The 21,410-nt window shown below is 53.8% G+C and overlaps 2 protein-coding genes and 1 long non-coding RNA gene across 5 annotated transcripts; all 3 read left to right on the top strand.

Moving 5' to 3' along the window:
* Positions 1-3,500: 3,500 nt before the first annotated feature.
* Positions 3,501-15,537, top strand: LOC114022096 (zinc finger protein 239). 3 transcript variants are annotated; one of them, XM_037914023.2, is made up of 3 exons: positions 3,501-3,948; positions 4,833-4,960; positions 13,502-15,537. In XM_037914023.2, the coding sequence occupies exons 2-3, from the start codon at positions 4,927-4,929 to the stop codon at positions 14,449-14,451; spliced, it is 984 nt and encodes a 327-aa protein (XP_037769951.1). In that variant the 5' UTR covers positions 3,501-3,948; positions 4,833-4,926; the 3' UTR covers positions 14,452-15,537. The 3 variants fall into 3 exon arrangements, with proteins under 3 accessions (XP_037769951.1, XP_043384189.1, XP_043384188.1); XM_043528254.1 differs by lacking the exon at positions 4,833-4,960; XM_043528253.1 differs by lacking the exons at positions 3,501-3,948; positions 4,833-4,960 and adding an exon at positions 10,622-11,078.
* LOC114022093 (zinc finger protein 501-like) lies at positions 5,652-9,056 on the top strand (the record flags this gene model as incomplete). The annotated part of the gene is made up of 1 exon (XM_037914374.2): positions 5,652-9,056. A coding segment is annotated over one exon (1,386 nt), but the record flags the coding sequence as incomplete, so codon positions are not given.
* A 1,729-nt stretch (positions 15,538-17,266) lies between the features above and the next one.
* Positions 17,267-18,684, top strand: LOC122462879. Its single transcript, XR_006285760.1, has 2 exons — positions 17,267-17,301; positions 17,505-18,684. It is a non-coding gene; the product is annotated as an uncharacterized LOC122462879 (long non-coding RNA).
* The last annotated feature ends 2,726 nt before the right edge of the window (positions 18,685-21,410 follow it).

Below are 21,410 nucleotides of genomic sequence, written 5' to 3'. Positions count from 1 at the left end.
TGCCTCTATATAAATCCATGGTACGTCCACATCTTGAACACTGTCTGCAGATGTGGTCACCTCATCTCAAAAAAGAGATACTGGAATTGGAAAAGGTTCAGAAAAGGGCAACAAAAATTATTAGAGGTATGGAATGGCTTCCGTATGAGGAGAGGTTAATAAGACTGGGACGTTTCAGCTTGGAAAAGAGAGGACTAAGGGGGGATATGTTTGAGATCTATAAAATCATGACTGGGATGGAGAAAGTAAATAAGGAAGTGTTATTTACTCCTTCTCATACCACAAGAACTAGGGGTCACCCAATGAAATTAATAGGCAGCAGGTTTAAAACAAACAAAGGAAATATTTCTTCACATAGCGCACAGTCAACCTGTGGAACTCCTTGCCAGAGGATGTTGTGAAGGCCAAGACTATAACAGGGTTCAAGAAAGAACTAGATAAGTTCACAGAGGATAGGTCCATCAATGGCTATTAGCCAGGATGGACAGGGATGGTGTCCCTAGCCTCCGTTTGCCAGAAGCTGGGAATGGGTGAGGGGGGATGGATCACTAGATGATTCCCTGTTCTGTTCATTCCCTCTGGGGCACCTGGCACTGGCCACTGTTGGAAGACAGGATCCTGGGTTAGATGGACCTTTGGTCTTATCCAGTATGGCCACTGTTATGTTCTTGTTTTGTTTTTCATTATGAGGATGCAAAACTTTTGTAAATAATAGGTCTAAATAAGAAGGGGGCTCCGGGGGAAGTGGGTATAGGCAGTTTAGTGGAGAACACGGGTACATCCGTTTTCCTCTGCGTCAGATTGAACATGCTCATCATTGTGTGTGAACCAGAAATTGTTTTACAGCCCACCCTCAAAGTGTCAGGTTTTGTTTATGTACTTGAAGGCCATTTGGTCACACTGGTCTCTCTTCGTTTAGCCTGAGGGGACGTAATGTCGATGCACTGGGGACTGCACGAGAAGCGATCGATTGCTCGAATAGCGCTTTCTTTTATTCTGTTTCCACGCCCTTTTGTCGTGAATTTTTAGTGTGGTTTGAGGAATGGTCATTATAAATAACCATGGGCACGAATGCTGGTGGGGGCAGAGTAGGAGTCGCAGCCTGAGAGGCAGAGACTGAAACGGGGAAGGATGTTGCTGCCTGACCGGGGCAGTGATGTGAAATACTGTCTGGAACGGGAGAGTGTGGGAGCTGGAATATACAGAGATAGGGAGCCCAAGAGCCAAGGCTGTTCTACGACCAATGTCCTATGAGTGTCGGATGAGGACAGCTCTGATTTCTATGTATGATGCCCCAAGGGAAGTGATGCAGAGGGTGGGTGGGAGGATCCCCAGATTCCTGGGAGGAAGAGGCTGAGAAGCCAACAGGCCTGAAGCCAGGCTGACCCCTATTACCAAAGCAGAGGGCAAGGGAGCTGGTCACAGGTCACCCTCTCCCCATCTACTGCAGCACCCTACGTGGGGGCAACGGAGACTCTCGGCCACACTGGCCCCACACACACCAGGCGTGTCCTGGGTAAATAAAAGCCTCAGCTGGGATTGGAGATGCTGCTACTTCTGTACATTCGCCTTGTTCTCTAGCTCAGATTGAGTTGTGCTCGCTGGGTCTCTTGAAGCGCGTGTGGCTATGACGGGATCCCAGCGTCTCTCACACATTCGTGCCCATGTTCTACCAGCTGCAAAATGTTGCTCTGTTTTGGTTCGTGCAGGGGCCAGGGGCAGCAATTTGCCGGGCTGGGGCTGAAATGCACCGTGCCGGGCTGGGCATCAGGTGGGTTGTCTTTTATTTCTTGCTTTGGAACAATAAAGTAGAATTCAGTTTCTCAGACTCTAGAGTCCTTTGTTTGAATAATGATTGAAAAAATGGACCGGAATGGACTGAAGGCTGGCGGGGGAGCCTTTTTGACCTGTTGTTTCCCCAAAAAGAAATTGGGATACAAAGAAAAGTACAATAAAAGTTTTGTTATCCGGCATGTTAGGGAAATGGGGGGAGCTGGTAAGTCAAAAATTCTGGTTATCTAAGAGGAAGGGAGTTTGGGTGCGGGGGGGGGGGGGGCTCAGGGCTGGGAGTTGGGGTGCAGGAGGGAATGTGGAGCACAGACTCTGGGAGGAAGTTCTGGTGTGGAAGGGGGCTCAGGGCAGGGGGTTGGGGCCCAGGAGAGCGTGCTGGGCGCAGGCTCTGGGAGGGAGTTTGGGTGCCGGAGGGGGCTCGGGGCAGGGGGTTGGGGCACAGGAAGGGTTATGGGGTGCCGGATCCAGGTGGTGCTCACCTCGGGCGGCTCCCCGCAAGCGGCAACATGTCCCTGCTGCTCTTAGGCAGAGGCGCAGCTAGGTGGCTCTGCGCACTGCCTCCACCTGCAGGCACCACCCCCGCAGTTCCCATTGGCTGCAGTTCCCGGCCAGTGGCAGCTGCAGAGCCAGCACTTGGGGCAGGGGCAGTGCACAGAGCCCCCATGGCTGTTCCTCTGTGCAAAATGTGTGGGTGTTGCAACCCCCCACCCCTCCACAGGGCCTGATCTACACCAGCTGGGGATCTGGCTTCAAAAATAACCCAATGTATTAACACCCAGGGCTGATCTGAGCCATTATTTGCACTAACTGGCTTTGGTTACTGCAGGGTCAGCAAATGCCAGGCAAGGCGGACCACAACCGACCCACAAGAGGTGCCGGGGCTCTGAACTGCCCAGGCCAGAGGTGCCGGGGCTCTGAACTGCCCAGGCCAGAGGTGCCGGGGCTCTGAATTGCCAGGCCCAGAGGTGCCGGAGCTCTGAACTGCCAGGCCCAGAGGTGCCAGGGCTATGAAAAGCCAGGCCCAGATGTGCCGGGGCTCTGAACTGCCCGGACCAGAGTTCCTGGGGCTATGAAAAGCCAGGCCCAGAGGTGCCGGGGCTCTGAACTGCCCAGCCCAGAGGTGCCAGGGCTCTGAATTGCCAGGCCCAGAGGTGCTGGGGCTCTGAACTGCCCGGCCCAGAGGTGCCGGGGCTCTGAACTGCCCGGCCCAGAGGTGCCGGGGCTCTGAATTGCCAGGCCCAGAGGTGCCGGGGCTCTGAATTGCCAGGCCCAGAGGTGCCGGGGCTCTGAACTGCCCGGACCAGAGTTCCTGGGGCTATGAAAAGCCAGGCCCAGAGGTGCTGGGGTTCTGAACGACCCAGCCTAGAATTGCTGGGGTCCTAAACTGTCAGGGCCAGAGGTGCCGGGGCTCTGAAATGCCAGGCCCGGCGGTGCTGGGGCTCTGAACTGTCAGGCTCAGAGGTGCCGGGGCTCAGCCCCGGCAGTCCCTGGCCCAAATGAAGCCCTGCCTAGGATTCAGTAGCCAGAGTCACTGCAAGGGCCGATGGGGAGGGACTCCAGAGGGTCTGCTTGTCTTTCCTGGGGAGGGGAAAGGGGGAAGCCCGGGAAAGCTGGTGCTTTCGCTTTGCCACCAGAGGGCTCTGGGTTTGGCTCGGGGGAGGAGGCTGGTGTCTGTCTCTCTCCGCTCAGGATATCAGACCCCTAGGATTGAATTTCCTGGGTCAGGTGCTGCTTCCATTGTGAGCCGGGGCCGGCGGGCAGAGACCGGCTCTAACCCTCCGCTCTGCCCCGGGCTCGGCCCGCACCAGCCCCCGAGCCGGAGCCCGCAGGTGATGGGGGGACCCGGGGGAAAGGGCCGGGGCCGGGCAGGACAGTGACTCTGCAGAAGCGGCCCCGTCTGTGCTCCCCGCGTGTCTGCGAGTCCCAGAGCTCACCCACCCCCAGGGAGAGGCGCAGGCTCTCACTCCGGTTAGCGCTCACCGTAGTTGATCCGGATCCGATCCGGATCCGATCCAGATCTTTCAGGCGGAGGAAGAAGGGGAAGGAGGCGGAAAAGAAGCAAGGGGGGCGGGAACTGGAAGCGGTTCAAAGTTCCCAGCTCTGCCCAGATCCATTCACTGCAGCACCCCAGGCAGAGCGGACTTTCCTGGGAACAAGGTGAGGAGCCGGGAGAGGAAAAGCCAGGTCCTGTCCCGCCTGAGTCCCCGGGGGCTGCCAGGGTGGGATCACTGTTCCCTGTAGGCTGTGGCGTGTGCGCTCACACACAGATCCTAAACCCCGCGCTCACAAAGGTTTGCGCAGAAGAAATTTTTTGTGCACACGGCCTCTCAAAAATTAGAGGGAACATTGGGTGGGATCCCCCCAGTGCGGCCCCTTTGATTCTGCTCTTTGGTGTGATAAAGCAACCCAGGGGTCGGGGTGTGACATGGACTCAGGCCGCTTTTGCAACCTCCCGAGGCGCCCTGGTGGGCTGCAAAATAACATAAGAATGGTCATAGTGGATCAGACCTAAGGTCCATCTAGCCCAGTATCCAGCCGTGAGGCCTGTTCTTTCCAACCAGCTGCTGGGAATGGGGAGGGTGTTGGGATTCCTGTCATCATAGAATATCAGGGTTGGATAGGACCTCAGGAGGTCATCTAATCCAACCCCCTGCTTAAAGCAGGGCCAATCTCCAATTTTTGCCCCAGATCCCTAAATGGCTATCTCAAGGATTGAACTCACAACCCTGGGTTTAGCAGGCTAATGCTCAAACCACTGAGCTATCCCTCCCACCCAGGACCCTGCTCTGTGGCTCTATATCCCATATTAGCCCCTGGCTAGTAGTTGTGTGATAAATGGGAAGGCCCCTGACCTCCTCCATATGCTGGGTGGGACAGGGAGCTCTCTCTTTCTCCCCACTCACAGCAGCGTCGGGGTGGGATCCTGCTAGTCTGTCTTCCCTGAGCATCGAGTTTTTATTTTTTTCCCCCTCTCCCCCCTGTGACTGGCGGGATTGTGGCTGAGGCAGCAGGCGGCAAGCTGGGGATTTTTGTTGTTTCAGGGCTTGGTGGCCTTCGAGAAGGTGGCTTTGTGTTTCACTGAGGGGGCAGGGGGCTCTGCTGGACCCCGGTCAGAGAGCCCTCCACAGGGATGTCATGCAGGAGAACTCTGAGATGGTGATCTCGCTGGGTAAGGGATTCCCGTCCCCTCGGTTATTAGAAGCTGTGGCATCTGTGATTTGGCCATTTTTTCTGCTCAGGTTCTTCCCTAGTCTGTTAGATTTCAGGGGACTGGATCCCAAGATCCCCAGATCCAGGGTGAGAGAGACTTTCATTTCCACGCACCCTCCCCCTGCCCCGCCACGTAAACAGGAGATGTGTTGATTACTTATACTATGTGTTTACACTCGTGCCTTCTGGGTGCTTACCAAGCCTTCGTGAAGGACAGTCTCTGTTCCAAGCTGCTCACAACCTAATCTATCTAATGATTAAAACAACCTGCATTTGAGAAGAGAAGCTTATGAATCAACTGGCTAACCAGGTGCCAGTTGGACCCATGAAAACATTGAGTGCTCAGGGAGTTTACAGACGTTAATGGTCCAGAATCTCTCAAAACCCTGTCTCTGTCAGTTCAGCATCCTTGATTCTCCTGGGTCCAGGGGAAATGTCTATCCCAGGTTTCTCAATCTACCCCAAAAGTTATTGTGTTGGGTTTGCTCTCTTTGCTGTTCCTCCTCTTCCCCAGCACAGGGAATAACTCACCTCCGGGTTCTCTCTTGTCTCTCCGTCCTTTCAGGTGATGGGGTGGCGGGTGAGACCAAACCTCAGCGGGAAGGTCTTGACCAAATGGAACTGCAGGGGGCGTTATCGGAAAGATCTGAAGGGAATGTTTGCAGAGTTCTGTGCAGGGGAAAACCTGGGAGAGTCAGTGCGGGTCAAAGAGGCTGCAGGGAAATGAGCCTGGGGAAAAAGTGGGTGAAGCAATTCATGGTGTGGGAGGAGGCCAGGCGCTCAAGGAACCCCCTGCCCAGCAGAGAATCCCCATCAGAGAGAGAAAAAACACATGCGCCGAATGTGGGAAAAGCTTCCTTAAGAACGCACACCTTGTTGCGCACTGGAGGATCCACACGGGAGAAAAACCTTATCAGTGCCTTGAATGTGGGAAAAGCTTCAATCAGCGCTCACACCTTGTGGTGCATGAGCGAATCCACACCAAAGAGAGACCCTATAAATGCAGCGAGTGCGGGACAAGCTTTGTTCACAGCTCCCACCTTATCGTGCATCAGAGGAACCACAAGGGGGAGAGACCCTATAAATGCCTCGAGTGCGGGAAAAGCTTCACTCAGAGCTCGAGCCTGAATGTGCATCAGAGAACCCACACAGGAGATGAACCTCAAAAATGCCTTGACTATGGGAAAAGCTTCGATTACCGATCGCACCTTGTACTGCATCAGAGGATCAACACAGGGGAGAAACCCCATAAATGCTTCGTCTGTGGCACCAGCTTCGTTCACAAATCAAACCTGAACGTGCACCAGAGAATCCACAAGGGAGAGAGACCTTACGAATGCCTTGACTGTGGGAGAACATTCAAATCCAGATCAAACCTTAGCAGGCATCAGAAACAACACACAGGAGAGAAATCCTATACGTGCACTGAGTGTGGGGAGTGGTTTGTTGAGAACTCCGGCCTTATTAAACATCAGAGAACCCACACGGGGGAAAAACCCTATAAATGCTTTGAATGTGGGAAAAGTTTCAACTGGAGCTCAAACCTGTTTGCACATCAGAGAACCCACACCGGCGAGAGACCGTATAAATGCTTGGACTGCGGGAAAAGCTTCAATCAGAGCTCAACCCTCTTTCAACATCGGAGGATCCACACAGGAGACAAACCCTATAAATGCTCCGACTGCGGGAAAAGTTTCATTCAGAGCTCCATTCTTATTACGCATCGGCGAATCCACACGGGAGAAAGGCCCTACCAATGCCTCGACTGTTGGAAGACATTCAATCAGAGTTCGGAACTGATTTCTCACCGGCGAATCCACACGGGGGAGAGGCTGTATAGCTGCCTTGTCTGTGGGAAAAGCTTCAACTGGAGCTCAGCGCTTACTACGCATCAGAGGATTCACACCGGAGAAAAACCTTATGAATGCACCGGCTGTGGGAAAAGTTTCAGCCGGAGCTCCACCCTTGCTAGACACCAGAGGCTGCACGCTGGAGAGAATCCCTTGAATGTGGAAGAAGCATCAGCTGGGCTCTGATTGTATCCTGCGTCAGCAGATCAGCATAGTAAAGAGACCTCTTAAATGCTCTTAGCAGGGAAAATCCTTCAGGTGGCGCGAATGCCGTATTGGACATCAGAGACTCCTCCACACTGGAGGGAAAATTGTATCAGTGCCCAGGTTAGGGCTGGCCATAGTTTAAAAAAACCAACATTTCCTCATTCCTACACACATCAGGGGCATTTGGCTCCCAAGGATCCGGCTGCCCATTGCTGGGGTGAGGATACAGCAGCAGCCGAGCAGCAGCTGGTCAGTGACCCTCTGGCTCTGCAAACCTAAGGCAGAGGAGGAGAAGCCCCGATCAGCCCCTCCTCCCTGCTGCAACCCTGGCTGCTGAGCTGATGGGCCACAGGTGGGGGAAGGGAGAGAGAGAAACTCCTCCAGACGCTCCCTCTGCCTGGCTGAAGTTCCCCCCTCTCCCTTCCCCTTCCAGCTGGGATCCCCCTGTCATGGAGATAAGGAGAACGACACTTGGGCCAGGCCCCACTTTCACTCTAGACACCTGTCCCCACCCCCCCATCTTCCACCAGCCCATGGGCTGCACTCTCCCACTTACCTGGAGCTGTTCCCTGCAGGGCGAGTGTCCCTGGGGGCTGGTAACTCCTCCCGTCCCTGAATCCCCCAGGGTGCTGGGCTCTGGGGGATCAACTGTGGAGGGATGGGTGTTGGGCAGGGAACTAGGGGATCGAATGGTTGGGGCTGGGGGAGATGGAAGTGAAAGGGGACTGGGTGCTGGGGTTATTGAATGTTTGGGGATCATGGGATAAGAGGGGTGGGGTGCGGTTAGGGAGGTCCTGTCTCCCATCATTAACTCCTCTTCCCCTTTTCCCTGCCCACATTCACAAATTCAGAGGGACTGATTTTCACTGGGCCTCTGGTGGGGGACTTTGAAAAGCCCTGAATCTAGGAATCCCACCTCAGTCCTAGAAGCATCGACCGCTGAGGGTCTGTCTAGACTAGGAAAAGCGGTCCGGGTTAGCTAGGTCGTTTCCTAGTGGCCCAGACCAAGCCTCCGCTTCTTTGCCTAGTCCCGACTCATTCAGAGCCACTCATGTTCCTCGTTTCAGTTTCCAAGTTTCCCCTCCAGGGACAGATTGGCTCCCTCCCAGCGAGTCTCAGCTCTCTCCCACTTCTCCTGAAGAGCAGTGGGGTGGTTTTTTTCCTTTGTGGGTTTTGTTTGTAAATATATTTATAACACCTAATGACACAGATTATAAAAGAGTTGGAGTGGGGATGGAAGATAGGTTGTTTCAGCCTCTGTGTTAGGAGAGGGTGAGGAGATGAACTGAAAGGATTCCTGCCCTGTTCCTCAAAGGTGTTATGGCTCCTAATTGAAATCAACGTGCCCCCCATCAGGATCCTGATTCCTCTCACCACAGAAGCCTCTGGTCCAAACTCTGGAGAGTTTATCCTCCTCTTTAAGGCTGTGTCTACACTATAAAGATAAATCGACCTCTGTTAGGTCAACTTACAGCTGCTTCATGAATTACTGCCACGGTGCATGTCCACACTACCCTCTTTGATCACTGGGAGTGTGCTTAAGAGGCTAGACGCTGCTGCTTTCCTGACTGCCACATCGCCACCACGATTGGGAGTGGAGCTAGCTACATAGGTGCTGGAAGTAGGGGGCAGCCGCGCCCCCTGGCTTGAAGTGGTTTCCATCATATCCAGGGTTTGCAGTTTGGTTCAATAGCTTGCAGCTCCTCCACTGTACAAATTGTTCCAGCACCCCCGGCTAGTTAGATCAAAGCGAGGGTGCGTCCACCCCTGCTGCGATCTCCTTTTCTCTGAGTGTGGTGTAGACCAGTGGTACCCATGGGCGGCGGATATTGCAGGCCGGGGTAGGCTGAGCCTCTCCAAAGAGCCAGGCCTAGCTCTGTCCACGCTTTGCCCCCAAATCCCTTCCTGCTCTGGCTCCCAGTTTACCTGTGCCGTGGGGCTAGCTCTGGGGCTGCACCGCCCAGCATTCCGGAGCTGGGGCCGCGCTGCCTGCCTTCCCGGTGCCCTGGGGCTTGGGGGGGGGGGCTGGGGCCATGCCCGGCGCTCCGGGGCTGGGACCATGCCGCCCGCCTGCCCGGTGATCTGGGGCTAGGGCTGCACTGCTCGGTGCTTCAGGGCTGGGGCCGCGCTGCCTGCCCTCCCGGGGCTCCGGGTGCTAGCCTGGGGTGGGGGCCGGCAGCTGCGGTGGGGGGGATCTGGGCTCCCGCAGGGGGAGCAGAAGGGGCAGGGCCTCAAGTGGAAGGGGCGGGGCTGGGGGCTAGCCTCGCCGAGGTGGTGGTTCACACGCTGCCCGTGTACGCCTAGGGGTACGCAGAGGTCTCCTGCGGGGGGGTAGGTCAACTCATCTAGATATTTGCCTAGCGTTACAACAGGCTACATAAAAAGCACTAGCGAAGTCAGGACACACTAAAATTTCAGACAGACAGTGACTTGTTTATACTGCTCTGTAGACTATACACTGAAATGTAAGGACAATATTTATATTTCAGTTGATGTCTTTTATAATTATAGGGTATAAACGAGAAAGTCAACAATTGATCAGTACTAGTGGCCGTGACACGTCTGTATTTTCATGTCGGATTGTGGAAGCAAGTGGTTCTGAAGTGAGGTGAAACTTGGGGGCTCGCGAGGCAGAGCAGCCTCCTGAAAGGGGTGCGGTAGTCTGGAAAGGTTGAGAGCCACTGGTGTAGACACGCCGATGCAGCCCCCGCCAGAGGGCTCTGGTGATTCCAACAGGAGGGGAGCTCTGGTTCCTCTCTCCCTCCTCTGCATGTCAGGGGCTGAGCTTCCTGGGTCATCGGCTGCAGCGTGAGCCATGAGCTGAGAGGCAGAGACGCTGCTGCTCCCCAGTGGGGTCTGTGCAGGGAGAGACCTGCATTAACCCCCCTCTGTGCCCAGCCCGGGTGGGGACTTTCTCCGGTGTCTGGAACCAGCCCCGGGCTCTGCCAACACCAGCTCCTGAGCCGGAGCCTGCAGGTGACGGGGAGAGCTGGGGGAAAGGCCAAACTGGGGGAATCAGGCTGGGAAAACAGCGTGGAGGGACCATAAAGGGATGGAGGTTGTTCTTTGCCTTGCTTGTCAGGAAGGGAGAGGGTGAGAAAGAAGGCAACAATGGTGCGGGAAGGAGAGAGGGGAGGGCAGAGAGGGTGACCCAAAGGAGAAGGGAGAGTCTGTTATGTTACACAGACAAGGTGGGGGAGGTGATCTCTTTTGTTGGACCAACTTCAGCTGGTGAAAAGGGACACGCTTCCGAGCTTACACAGAGCTTGCCTACGAGGAGGGGTTAAAAAGACTGAGAGTGTCCAGTTTAGGAAAGAGACAACTACAGAGGCCTATAAAATCATGCCTGGGGTGGAGACAGTGAATAGAGGAATGTTATTGGCCCCTTCACGTCAGACAAGAACTGTGGCGGGGGACAGGGGTCACCGAATGAACTGAATAGGCAGCAGGTTTCAAACAAACAAAAGGAAGTATTTCTTCACATGATGCGCAGTCAATCTGTGGAACTCCTTGCCAGAGGATGTTGCGAAGGCCAAAACTATAACAGGGTTCAAAAAAGAACTAGATAAGTTCCTGGAGGATAGGTCCATCAATGGCTATTAGCCAGGATGGGCAGGGATGCAACTCCATGCTCTGGGTGTCCAGCTGCTGCTGGGGGGATGCGCTGCCCTTGGGGCCAGTCCTAGGGGGAACCCCTCAAACTGGCTCCTTTGATGCTGCTCTTTTCTAGTGTCTGGCTCGGAGACGCTGTTCCTGGGAGAGTTTAAAGGTGTCTCAGTGGGGTTAGTCATGCTGGGAGGGGCTGGGGCTGTGCTGTCTTAAAATGATCCAGGGTTTTTCCCAGCCTGCCAGAGTCTGAATATATGTCTGCAGGGACAGAGCTGGGGTGTGTGGAAATCAGGGCGTGAGATGGAAAAGCCTCTTGAAATCTCCGGGCCGGTCGCCCTTCTTGCTCTGCCAGGTGGTGGAATAACAGCCCTGTTTCTGTCCCGGGGAATGGCTGCCGCAGAGGCCATGCAGGTAGGGGATTTTCAGGGAGCTGCAGGATGGGTTTCTATTAGAGGGGGAGGGGCAGGAATTACGCAGGGGGAGGACAGGCTGGGCCTGCCCTGCTGGGCCGTGGTTAATCTGGGGCTTGTTTTTTCAGAGGAGGCCCATTGGGTGGGAGGTGGGAATTTGCCCATTTCTGGAACGGGAAACAACCCCCCTGGACAGGGCTGGGAAGGAAAACTTAACAGATCCCCGGCGCTGCAGCCTGAACCTGCCAGCCAGAGGCTGCTGTGGAATACGAAGGGGGTGCCCAGAGGAGAGGCCCCATCCCCTCACCCCCAGCTGCTGGGAATAGGGGGGTGTTGGGATTCCTGTCCTTGGACCCTGCTCCGGATCTCCATCTCCTCTACCAGCCTCTGGCTAGTGGGTGTATGATAAACAGGAGGGCTCCTGCTCTCCTCCCCCGGGAATAGTGGGAATGTAGCTGGGGCAGCAGGTGCTGAGTGGGGGACTCTTGTGTCAGATGCTGGTGACCTTCGAGGAGGTGGCGGTATGTTTCACCCAGGGAGGGGGTCCTGCTGGATCCTACTCAGAGAGCCCTCTACGGGGACGTCATGCAGGAGAACTATGAGACGGTGACCATGCTGGATAAGGGATTCCTGTGCCCTCGGTTATTGGAAGCTAGGGGAGGGGGGTCTGCGATGTGACCAGTGTGGCTTGTGGTCCCTTAGATTTTAAGGCTCCAGTGTCCCCAGATCCAGTGTGAGAGAGACTTTACTCTCTTTGCCTTCTTCCATGGGGTCAGGGAGTCAGAAATACAATGGAGAGGATTATCCATTCCTATCCCAACAGCTTTCAAGGGGGCGGAAGCAGCGCATTGACTTGCCTGTATTAATTCTCACTCACACACACAATCCCTGTCCCCCTCCCTTCCTGGAACTAGCTCCGTGTCTGCGGAGGGCTCTGAAGACTGAGGAAAAGGCGGGGGCTGAACGGCAGAGCCATGTCAGCAAATCCCCTAGAGTGCACAGATCCTGGAAGCCCCTCCTCCAAACATCTGCCTCACCCACAGGGGCTCAGTGACCATGTTCCCGTCCATTCAGAGTCTGTGGCCCCCGCAGCCCAGCACAGGGCCAGGTTAAAATCAAGGAATGTTCTTTGTAACAAATCCTCTCCCAATGCTTGACACACCCTGATCATGCCTGATTACACACACACACACACCCCGAGCAGGATTCCCCCTTCCCAAGCCTGACCTGATCTCCTGCCTGGAACGAGGGGAAGAGCCATGGCTCCTGGATGCTGAGGCCTCCAAGGAAAGGGAGGTGCCAAGAGGCGCCCACGCCGGTGAGTTGTCAGTGAAATGGATGCAGAAACCATCTGTGAAGTGAAGGGAGAAGCTGGGACTCCCACCAATGTGTTGTGAGTGAATTTTTCCAATTCTGCCTCATCTCACCCAGGTCAGGGTTGGATCCAGATCATAGAATCATAGGACTGGAAGGGACCTCAAGATATCATCTAGTCCAGTCCCCAGCACTCGCGGCAGAACTAAGTATTTAGACCATCCCTGACAGGTGTTTGTCTAACCCGCGCTTAAAAATCTCCAATGATGGAAATTCCACAACCTCCCTGGGCAATTTATTCCAGTGCTTAACCACCCTGACAGTTAGGAAGTTTTTCCTAATGTCCAGCCTAAACCTCCCTTGTTCCAATTTAAGCCCATTGCTTCTTGTCCTATCCTCAGAGGTTAACGGGAACAATTTTTCTCCCTCCTCCTTGTAACAACTTTTTACGTACTTGAAAAACTGTTATCATGTCCTTTCTCAGTCTTCTCTTCTCCAGACTAAACAAACCCAGTTTTTTCAATCTTCCCTCATAGGTCATGTTTTCATTTTTGTTGCTTTCCTTTGGACTTTCTCCAATTTGTCCACATCTTTCCTGAAGTGTGGCGCCGTGAACTGGACACACTATTTCAGCTGAGGCCATATCAGCCCGGAGTAGAGCGGAAGAATTATTTCCCATGTGTTGCTTACAACTCTCCTGCTAATACATCCCAGCATGATGTTTGCATGTATCCTCATGGTGGTTTTCATTCATGGTTCCCCACCCAATATCACCGACAGCTGGCATGAGCTTGCTATCTTGTATCTGATACGCCACCATCCACCATAACTGGATTATTCCTCCTCGTCTTCCAAGCATGCCTGGAGCCTCTTTGTAGTCTCCATGCCGGGAAGGTGAGAAAGAACAACCCACCTGATCATGGAGCATCAGATGTCCACTTTAGAAAAGCAGGAATTACAGAGGTTAATAGAATTTTACCTTTCTCGATCTCCCCAACATTTACTGTGCTGTGTTTCTCCTCTTTGATCTTCCCCTTTCTTTCCTTCCACCATGGCACAGTGAATAACCCGTCTTTGATTCTCTCCCTCTCTCTCTCTCTCTGTTTCCAGCAGGTGATGGGAGGATGAGTGAGAACAAGGAGGAGAATTCTCAGCAGGAAGGTGCTGAGGAAGTGGAACTGCACAAAACTTCATCAGGAAGATCCAAAGGGAATTTTTTCCAGAGTCATAAGCAGGGAAAAGCCTGGGGGATTCCACGCAAGTCAGAGAAGCAGCCGGGAAACCAGCCAGGAAAGAAAGTGGGTAAAACCACTAATTGTAAGGGAAGTGGCAAGGATCTCAAGGAAACCACAGTCCAGCAGAGAATCCACAGAGAAGGGAGAAAAAACACATGCACCAAGTGTGGGAAAAGCTTCAGTCGTAGCTCAAACCTTGTTTCCCATTGGAGAATCCACACAGGAGAGAGGCCATATAAATGTATTGAGTGCGGGAAAAGCTTCAATCAGAGCTCTAACCTTGTTTCCCATCAGAGAATTCACACGGGAGAGAGACCCTATAAATGTCTGGACTGTGGGGAAAACTTCAACCAGAGCTCAGACCTTATCACACATCAGAGACTGCACACGGGAGAGAAACCGTATAAATGTATTAAGTGTGGAAAAACCTTCAATCAGAGCTCAAACCTTATTTCACATCAGCGAATTCACACACGAGAGAGGCCCTATAAATGCCTTGAGTGTGCGGAAAGTTTTGACTGGAGCACCCAACTTATTAGACACCAGATAATCCATACAGGAGACAGACCCTATAAATGCTTGGATTGTGGGAAAAGCTTCAGTGATAGCTCAGCCCTTATTACACATCAGCGAACCCACACGGGAGAGAAACCCTATAAATGCCTCGAGTGCGGGAAGAGCTTCAACCAGAGCTCCACTCTGATTAGACACAAGAGGACTCACACGGGAGAAAAGCCCTATAAATGCTCAGACTGCGGGAAAAGTTTCAATCAGAGCTCGAACCTAATTACGCATCAGAGACTCCACTTAGGAGAGAAACCTTGAATGTGGATGATGCTTCAGTTGGACTTCAATCATGTTCGCCAACAGCAAATTCAGACAGGGAAGAGACCTCTTAAATGTCCTTAGCGTGGAAAAGATTTCAGCTGGAGCAAATGCTATACTGGACATCAGCGACTCCAGCAGCAGCTGAACGTAAGCTGTCAGTGGCCCTCTGGTTCTGCCTGGTCTAAGCAAATCCCAGGCAGAGGAGGAGAAGACCTGGGTAGAGTCCCAGCACCTGGCCTCCAGCCTGAGCCTGAAAGTTTACACTGCAATTTTAGAGCCCCCCGAGCCTCGCGAGCCTGAGTCAGCTAACATGGGTCAGCCGCGGTGTCTGATTGCAATGTAGACATACCCTGAGGGTTTGCCAACATAAAGAAAAGAGGCCAGAGTTTGGTCAGGGATAGCTGGCACATTTCCCCCCAACACTGACCAAGCCTCAACCACTTTTCTGAGTCTAGGCCAACGCTGACCATCTCATTTATATCTGCAGTGTTGTTGTAGCCGAGTCGGTCCCGGGATATTAGAGAGACAAGGTGGGTGAGGTAATATCTTTTATTGGACCAACTTCTCCGTCTCATTTATAGTGTTCTCTGCATTAGCGATGCCTGAGGGAATTCTACGCCATTGTGCAAGGGCAGAATTAATGTCCCCCGCAGATTTTTTTCCCCACCTCAGAATAATTGATTGTGACGGGGAGGCGAAGGGAAGTTACGAGAAGAGTCATGCAATTACACCTTTTGCCCACCATGGGGCTGATGTGGCACTAGGAGAGAGGGCAGCTGGCTCATGGGCTGGAGCAGCCAGCCACTGAGAGGGAGGAGGCAGAGGCTGCCTTCCTTACAGCACCTTATCTGTGGGGCTAGGTGAGGAGACACGGGATATGGGTGGGACAGACAGCGTGGGGCACACAGGACTGCTGGGGGCTTTCAGAGGCTGGGGTTCAGAAGGGCCAGTGGGGGGACAGATCGGGGGCACAGGAGCTAGTGGGGTGACATTGAGCCAGAGGCAAATTGGGAGTGGGGGTGCAGGGACACATGGGGACAGGGAAAGATGTGTCTGACTGAATGGGAGAGGCTAGGGGTCAGCCAGGGTCTGTATTGGGGAGGCTCCCCAACTCCCTAACAATCCCTCTCCCCCTTCCCCCACAAAATGGGGAAGAGATGGCCAGCCCTCTGTAGAGATAGAGGTGGTTAGGGACTATTTAGAAAAGCTGGACGTGCACAAGTCCATGGGGCCGGACGAATTGCATCCGAGAGTGCTGAAGGAATTGGCGGCTGTGATTGCAGAGCCCTTGGCCATTATCTTTGAAAACTCGTGGCGAACGGGGGAAGTCCCGGATGACTGGAAAAAGGCTAATGTAGTGCCCATCTTTAAAAAAGGGAAGAAGGAGGATCCTGGGAACTACAGGCCAGTCAGCCTCACCTCAGTCCCTGGAAAAATCATGGAGCAGGTCCTCAAAGAATCAATCCTGAAGCACTTAGAGGAGAGGAAAGTGATCAGGAACAGTCAGCATGGATTCACCAAGGGAAGGTCATGCCTGACTAATCTAATCGCCTTTTATGATGAGATTACTGGTTCTGTGGATGAAGGGAAAGCAGTGGATGTATTGTTTCTTGACTTTAGCAAAGCTTTTGACACGGTCTCCCACAGCATTCTTGTCAGCAAGTTAAGGAAGTATGGGCTGGATGAATGCACTATAAGGTGGGTAGAAAGCTGGCTAGATTGTCGGGCTCAACGGGTAGTGATCAATGGCTCCATGTCTAGTTGGCAGCCGGTGTCAAGTGGAGTGCCCCAGGGGTCGGTCCTGGGGCCGGTTTTGTTCAATATCTTCATAAATGATCTGGAGGATGGTGTGGATTGCACTCTCAGCAAATTTGCGGATGATACTAAACTGGGAGGAGTGGTAGATACGCTGGAGGGGAGGGATAGGATACAGAAGGACCTAGACAAATTGGAGGATTGGGCCAAAAGAAATCTGATGAGGTTCAATAAGGATAAGTGCAGGGTCCTGCACTTAGGACGGAAGAACCCAATGCACCGCTACAGACTAGGGACCGAATGGCTAGGCAGCAGTTCTGCGGAAAAGGACCTAGGGGTGACAGTGGACGAGAAGCTGGATATGAGTCAGCAGTGTGCCCTTGTTGCCAAGAAGGCCAATGGCATTTTGGGATGTATAAGTAGGGGCATAGCGAGCAGATCGAGGGACGTGATCGTTCCCCTCTATTCGACACTGGTGAGGCCTCATCTGGAGTACTGTGTCCAGTTTTGGGCCCCACACTACAAGAAGGATGTGGATAAATTGGAAAGAGTCCAGCGAAGGGCAACAAAAATGATTAGGGGTCTAGAGCACATGACTTATGAGGAGAGGCTGAGGGAGCTGGGATTGTTTAGTCTGCAGAAGAGAAGAATGAGGGGGGATTTGATAGCTGCTTTCAACTACCTGAAAGGGGGTTCCAAAGAGGATGGCTCTAGACTGTTCTCAATGGTAGCAGATGACAGAACGAGGAGTAATGGTCTCAAGTTGCAATGGGGGAGGTTTAGATTGGATATTAGGAAAAACTTTTTCACTAAGAGGGTGGTGAAACACTGGAATGCGTTACCTAGGGAGGTGGTAGAATCTCCTTCCTTACAGGTTTTTAAGGTCAGGCTTGACAAAGCCCTGGCTGGGATGATTTAACTGGGACTTGGTCCTGCTTTGAGCAGGGGGTTGGACTAGATGACCTTCTGGGGTCCCTTCCAACCCTGATATTCTATGATTCTATGATTCTATGATTCCCTAGAAATCCCTGTTCCATACTTCTCCCACCCACACCCGACAACCCTCCAGGTTCATTCCCAGGCTCCTTTCCAGTGATTGGTTTCAGAGTAACAGCCGTGTTAGTCTGTATTCGCAAAAAGAAAAGGAGTACTTGTGGCACCTTAGAGACTAACCAATGTATTTGAGCATAAGCTTTCGTAGCTCACGAAAGCTTATGCTCAAATATATTGGTTAGTCTCTAAGGTGCCACAAGTACTCCTTTTCTTTTTCCAGTGATTATTTCCCTCTCCCTCAGCTCCTCTGTTACCCCTGATTCTCCCCCAGCCTTTGCACTGGTTCTGAGGGGAGTGGGAAATATGTTTCTGTACTGCAGTTTAAATGAATAATTACTCAAATTTCTGTATTAATATGCCTAGTAAGGAATCTATTTATCAAAAAACAAAGGGACAGAAGTTTAGCTGGTTTAGAAGAGAACACAGGGAAATCTGTTCTCCTAACTTTGTGTCAACTGCAGCATGCTCCAGAATTTCACATTATCTAAGTCTGAAAGTGCATTATAACTCCCTGTGCTCTGTTTTTCTCTTTCCTGAAGGCTGTTTTGTCACATACTTGGATATTAGCTTTTGTTTGACTGCGGGGGGTGGGGAGCGGGTTTGCATAGTTTTATTGTGGACATTTATGAGACAAGTGACTATTTGGCACAATATCCCTTCATTATTTTTGCTTTTTCGTCCGTCTCTGCCATGAGATTTTAATATTGGTTGAACAGTTCATCCATTAGTTATTAATAACTGATTTTTCAAGTAACTGCCAACACAAACACTGATGGGCACGTGTGAAAGTCCCGGAGAGGCGGAGCCTGAAAAGGGGAAAGGAAGTAACTACCTCTTCCCAGGGGTGAGGTGAGAGACAGGTAGGAGGTGGAGAGAGCATGGGAGGCGGGGGATACAGAGCTGGGAAACTGCAGGGTTTGCTCGTGAGAGCCAGATGGCCGAGGCTGAGAACTGTGAACTCGCTGCACGGCGGCTAGAAAGAGACAGGAAGTATCTTAGAAGTTTTACGTGACGTTGTCACGTTCTCCAAAGGGAATGACGGGGTGGCCCCCGGATTCCTGAACGGATGAGGCTGAGCAGAGCCAAGAAAGACGCTGGGGACAGCAACAGGCCAGGCCAGCCCTGAATCCCCTGGTCCCCTTCACTGAGGCCAGCGGGCAGTAAGGAGCCTGACAGTGCTGGTCATCCCTTCCCCAACTACTGTAGTGTCTTGGGTGGGGATGACAGAGACTCTGTCTGCCCCACTCACCGGGGTGTCCCCAGGGGGGAGAAAAGCTTCTGCTGGGATTGAAGATGCCAACGCTTCTGTAAATTCAGTCCGTTCTCTGATTCCCGTTAAACAGCCCTCTGGATTTCCTGCTCCCAGAGCATTTGTTTCTGGGACTGAAGCTCAGCATCGCTCATGAATTCTCTGCGCTTTCCCACCATCTTTAAAAAGTTTCTGTCACCAGCACCCGCAGGAAGCGGGAGCAGCCGTGTGCTGGGATGGGCACCGTGCTGAGCTGGGCCCTGGGTGGTAGGTGGGGTTAGCTTTTATGTCTTGATTTTAAAAAATAAAGTAGAATTTACGTTCTCAAACTCCCAGAGTCTTTTGCCATGGATAATGAGTGAAAATGGCCTTTAAGGGATACAGAACAGAGGGCATCTGAAGGGCTATTTCCCCAGCCCTGAGCTCCATGGACTGCAGATTAGACAGCTGCCAACTCAGTGAGTTTTCAGAGCCATTTCTAGGTGTGTAGGGAGAATCTCTTGGCTCAGAGGAAATCCCTTCTGGCAGTCATTTCCCAGTCACGAGCGCCGATCAGCCTGTGGAGCGGCCGCGGGGACAAATGATTGGGCGAACGAAGAGGGCTATTTGTAGGGCGGAGGCACAAATCCCGCCACGTGTCTTGTTCCGACCCCAATGAAGTATGTCTCTAGAGGGGGGTGTTGCCCCTTTCCCTGCATAAGCATCTGCGTTGTTAGCGCTTCCGGGCTTGTGGCACACAAAGGTCCCTTGGCGGATGACCCTGGTTCATGGAGGGCTTGTAGGCCAATACCGTGTTTGGAGCACCATTACTTTCTTCTTGGCTGTGGTGGCAGGGTCCAACTAGGTTTCCAAAAACGGCAGCCCCACGGTGTGGTGGTTGGGAAAAGGGCCGTGGCTCTGCCCTGCCCCATCCCACCTACCCCGCTCCACTAGTTGCCCCCTGCTGCTCTGACCCACATGTGCTCCCCAAGCATTGTTCCAGTATGTGTCACTGTGCCACTCAGACAGCGCCACCTGCTGGATGCGCCTTCCAGAGCAGTTGAGAGGTGTTGCAGCCGCAATTTAAGCCATGCCAGCCCAATGCCCAGCCCTGATGGAGGGTCTCAGAGGGTGGGCAAGAAGGAGGGGGCCCGGCAGTTGAGTGTGACAACATGAGGGCTAAAGGAAGCATGGGGGTGGGACAATGGGTAGGGACTCCAAGGCGGGGGGGTGTCCCCTCTCCTTTGCTCTGGATCATCACCCTTACTCGGAGGACCTGGCTTGGTAAGTCAGCGGTGGGGAGGGGGGCTGCCCACACCATGGGGTAGTAGCCACCATTGGGGTTGTCAGATGGTAGAGGAGGGGGAAAACCCAAGCAGGTTTGGTCATCAGCAGTGGCAGTGTCGGTGCTGACCGGGTGGGGCGGTATTTCCCCTTCTTGCCAGGCCAAGGGGCAGCCCCTCGGGACACGGCTCAAGCCTTCCTTGATGAGCCTGCCTGGCAGAGATACCTGCTGGGACAACACCAAGGACCCCTTGGGACTCACTTCTTCACTGTCATGGGCGGCGGGTGAAGTTTCCCCTTGGGGAGGCTAGCCCCCTGCCCCACCCTCTACCCTGCCTCTTCCGGCCGATGCCCTCCCTCTTCCAGCCAAGGCCACGCCCCCACTCGCTGCTCTCCGCCCCACCTCTATGGGGGAGAGGGGATGAGAGTTCGGTTGGGGCCACGGAGCGGGGGGCTGAGAGCTCGGCCCTGGCCAAGGTTGAGTTCTCAACCCCGGCCGGGACCATGGTGGAGCTCTCAGCCAAGGCCAGAGCTCCAAGGCCGGAGCCCCTCCCTTGTTCCGCACCTTCCCCCCGCGGCCCCGCCAGTGGCCCCACCCCATTCCACCTCTTCCTCCCAAGGCTCCACCCCCCCGTTTGCTCGTTTCCACTGTCTCCCCCCACTGGCCCTGAAACTGAGCGCCTCCAGCCTCGGGACCGTGGCCGGGGGAACTTCTGGGGCCCACAAATTGGTTGGGGCCCCTGGGCCCGGGGAGCCTGTGTGGTAATTCACCACTGCTCCCCCCCCACCTCCACAGCGCGCAGTTTGGGGAGGCTTAGCCTCCCCCAGCCTCCATTACCCGCCGCCCCTGCTCACTGTGCTCCATCACGGGTGACTGGACGGTGACTTGCCGGCAAAAAAGCAACATGTTGGACCCTGCGCTTCCTGGGGCCGATGGGGCAGGGCCCTGATAGTCCCAGATGGACGAAGAGGAGGTTGCAGTGGGCAGAGGGGCTGTGGCAGATGGTGATAACGTGGCAGGCAGCACAGTGGCCACCTAGCACCCACCCCCCAGAGCCGGTGGAAGGGATGGAAGGGCGGTTCCCAGCTGCGTGCAAACACCACAGAAGAGGACTTCCTGACCGGGCCCCCCTCCCCTTTTTGCTTTCCTTGGCCATTTCTGCTGGCAGCAGAGATCTCACTGGTGGCAGTCGTGTCGGCAAGAGTCCCTACCTTGGCCAGCAGCTGACAGTGGACGACAGGGGATGGATCACTCGATGAGCACCTGTTCTGGTCATTCCCTCTGGGGCACCTGGCATTGCCCACTGTCTGAACTCAGGATACTGGGCTGGCTGGACCTTTGGTCTGACCCCGTCTGGCTGTTCTTACGCTTGCCACCAGTGTTGCAGCAGGACCAGCGATGGTGGTGGTGACCTCAGGGGAGAAAGCTGAGGGGCGCCAGCAGTGGTGCTGGGGTTCCCCTCCCGCCGTCACCTCCCCTTTCCCCAGTTTCCACCCCTTGACCCTGGCCACGCCGCTCCTCCGATTTGCCCCCTTCGCCCCTTTTTAACCCCTGTAAAAAGCAGTCAGCAGAATCTTATGCCAAGTAAGGGCAGGGTGAAGGGGCAGTGGCTTCAGCAGAGGTGCTGAGCATGCT

The sequence above is a fragment of the Chelonia mydas genome, chromosome 14 (assembly GCF_015237465.2).
Source record: "Chelonia mydas isolate rCheMyd1 chromosome 14, rCheMyd1.pri.v2, whole genome shotgun sequence".
NCBI lineage: Eukaryota > Metazoa > Chordata > Testudines > Cheloniidae > Chelonia > Chelonia mydas.
Note: the sequence above shows the minus strand (reverse complement) of the source record. Positions and strands in the feature narration are given on the sequence as shown.

Excerpts from the sequence above, each read along its gene's own strand:
- LOC114022096 (XM_037914023.2), top strand. The coding sequence starts at position 4,927 with ATGCAGGAGAACTCTGAGATGGTGATCTCGCTGG. Across the intron at positions 4,961-13,501 it reads TGAGATGGTGATCTCGCTGG|CAGGTGATGGGAGGATGAGT; the intron begins GTAAGGGATTCC and ends CTCTGTTTCCAG.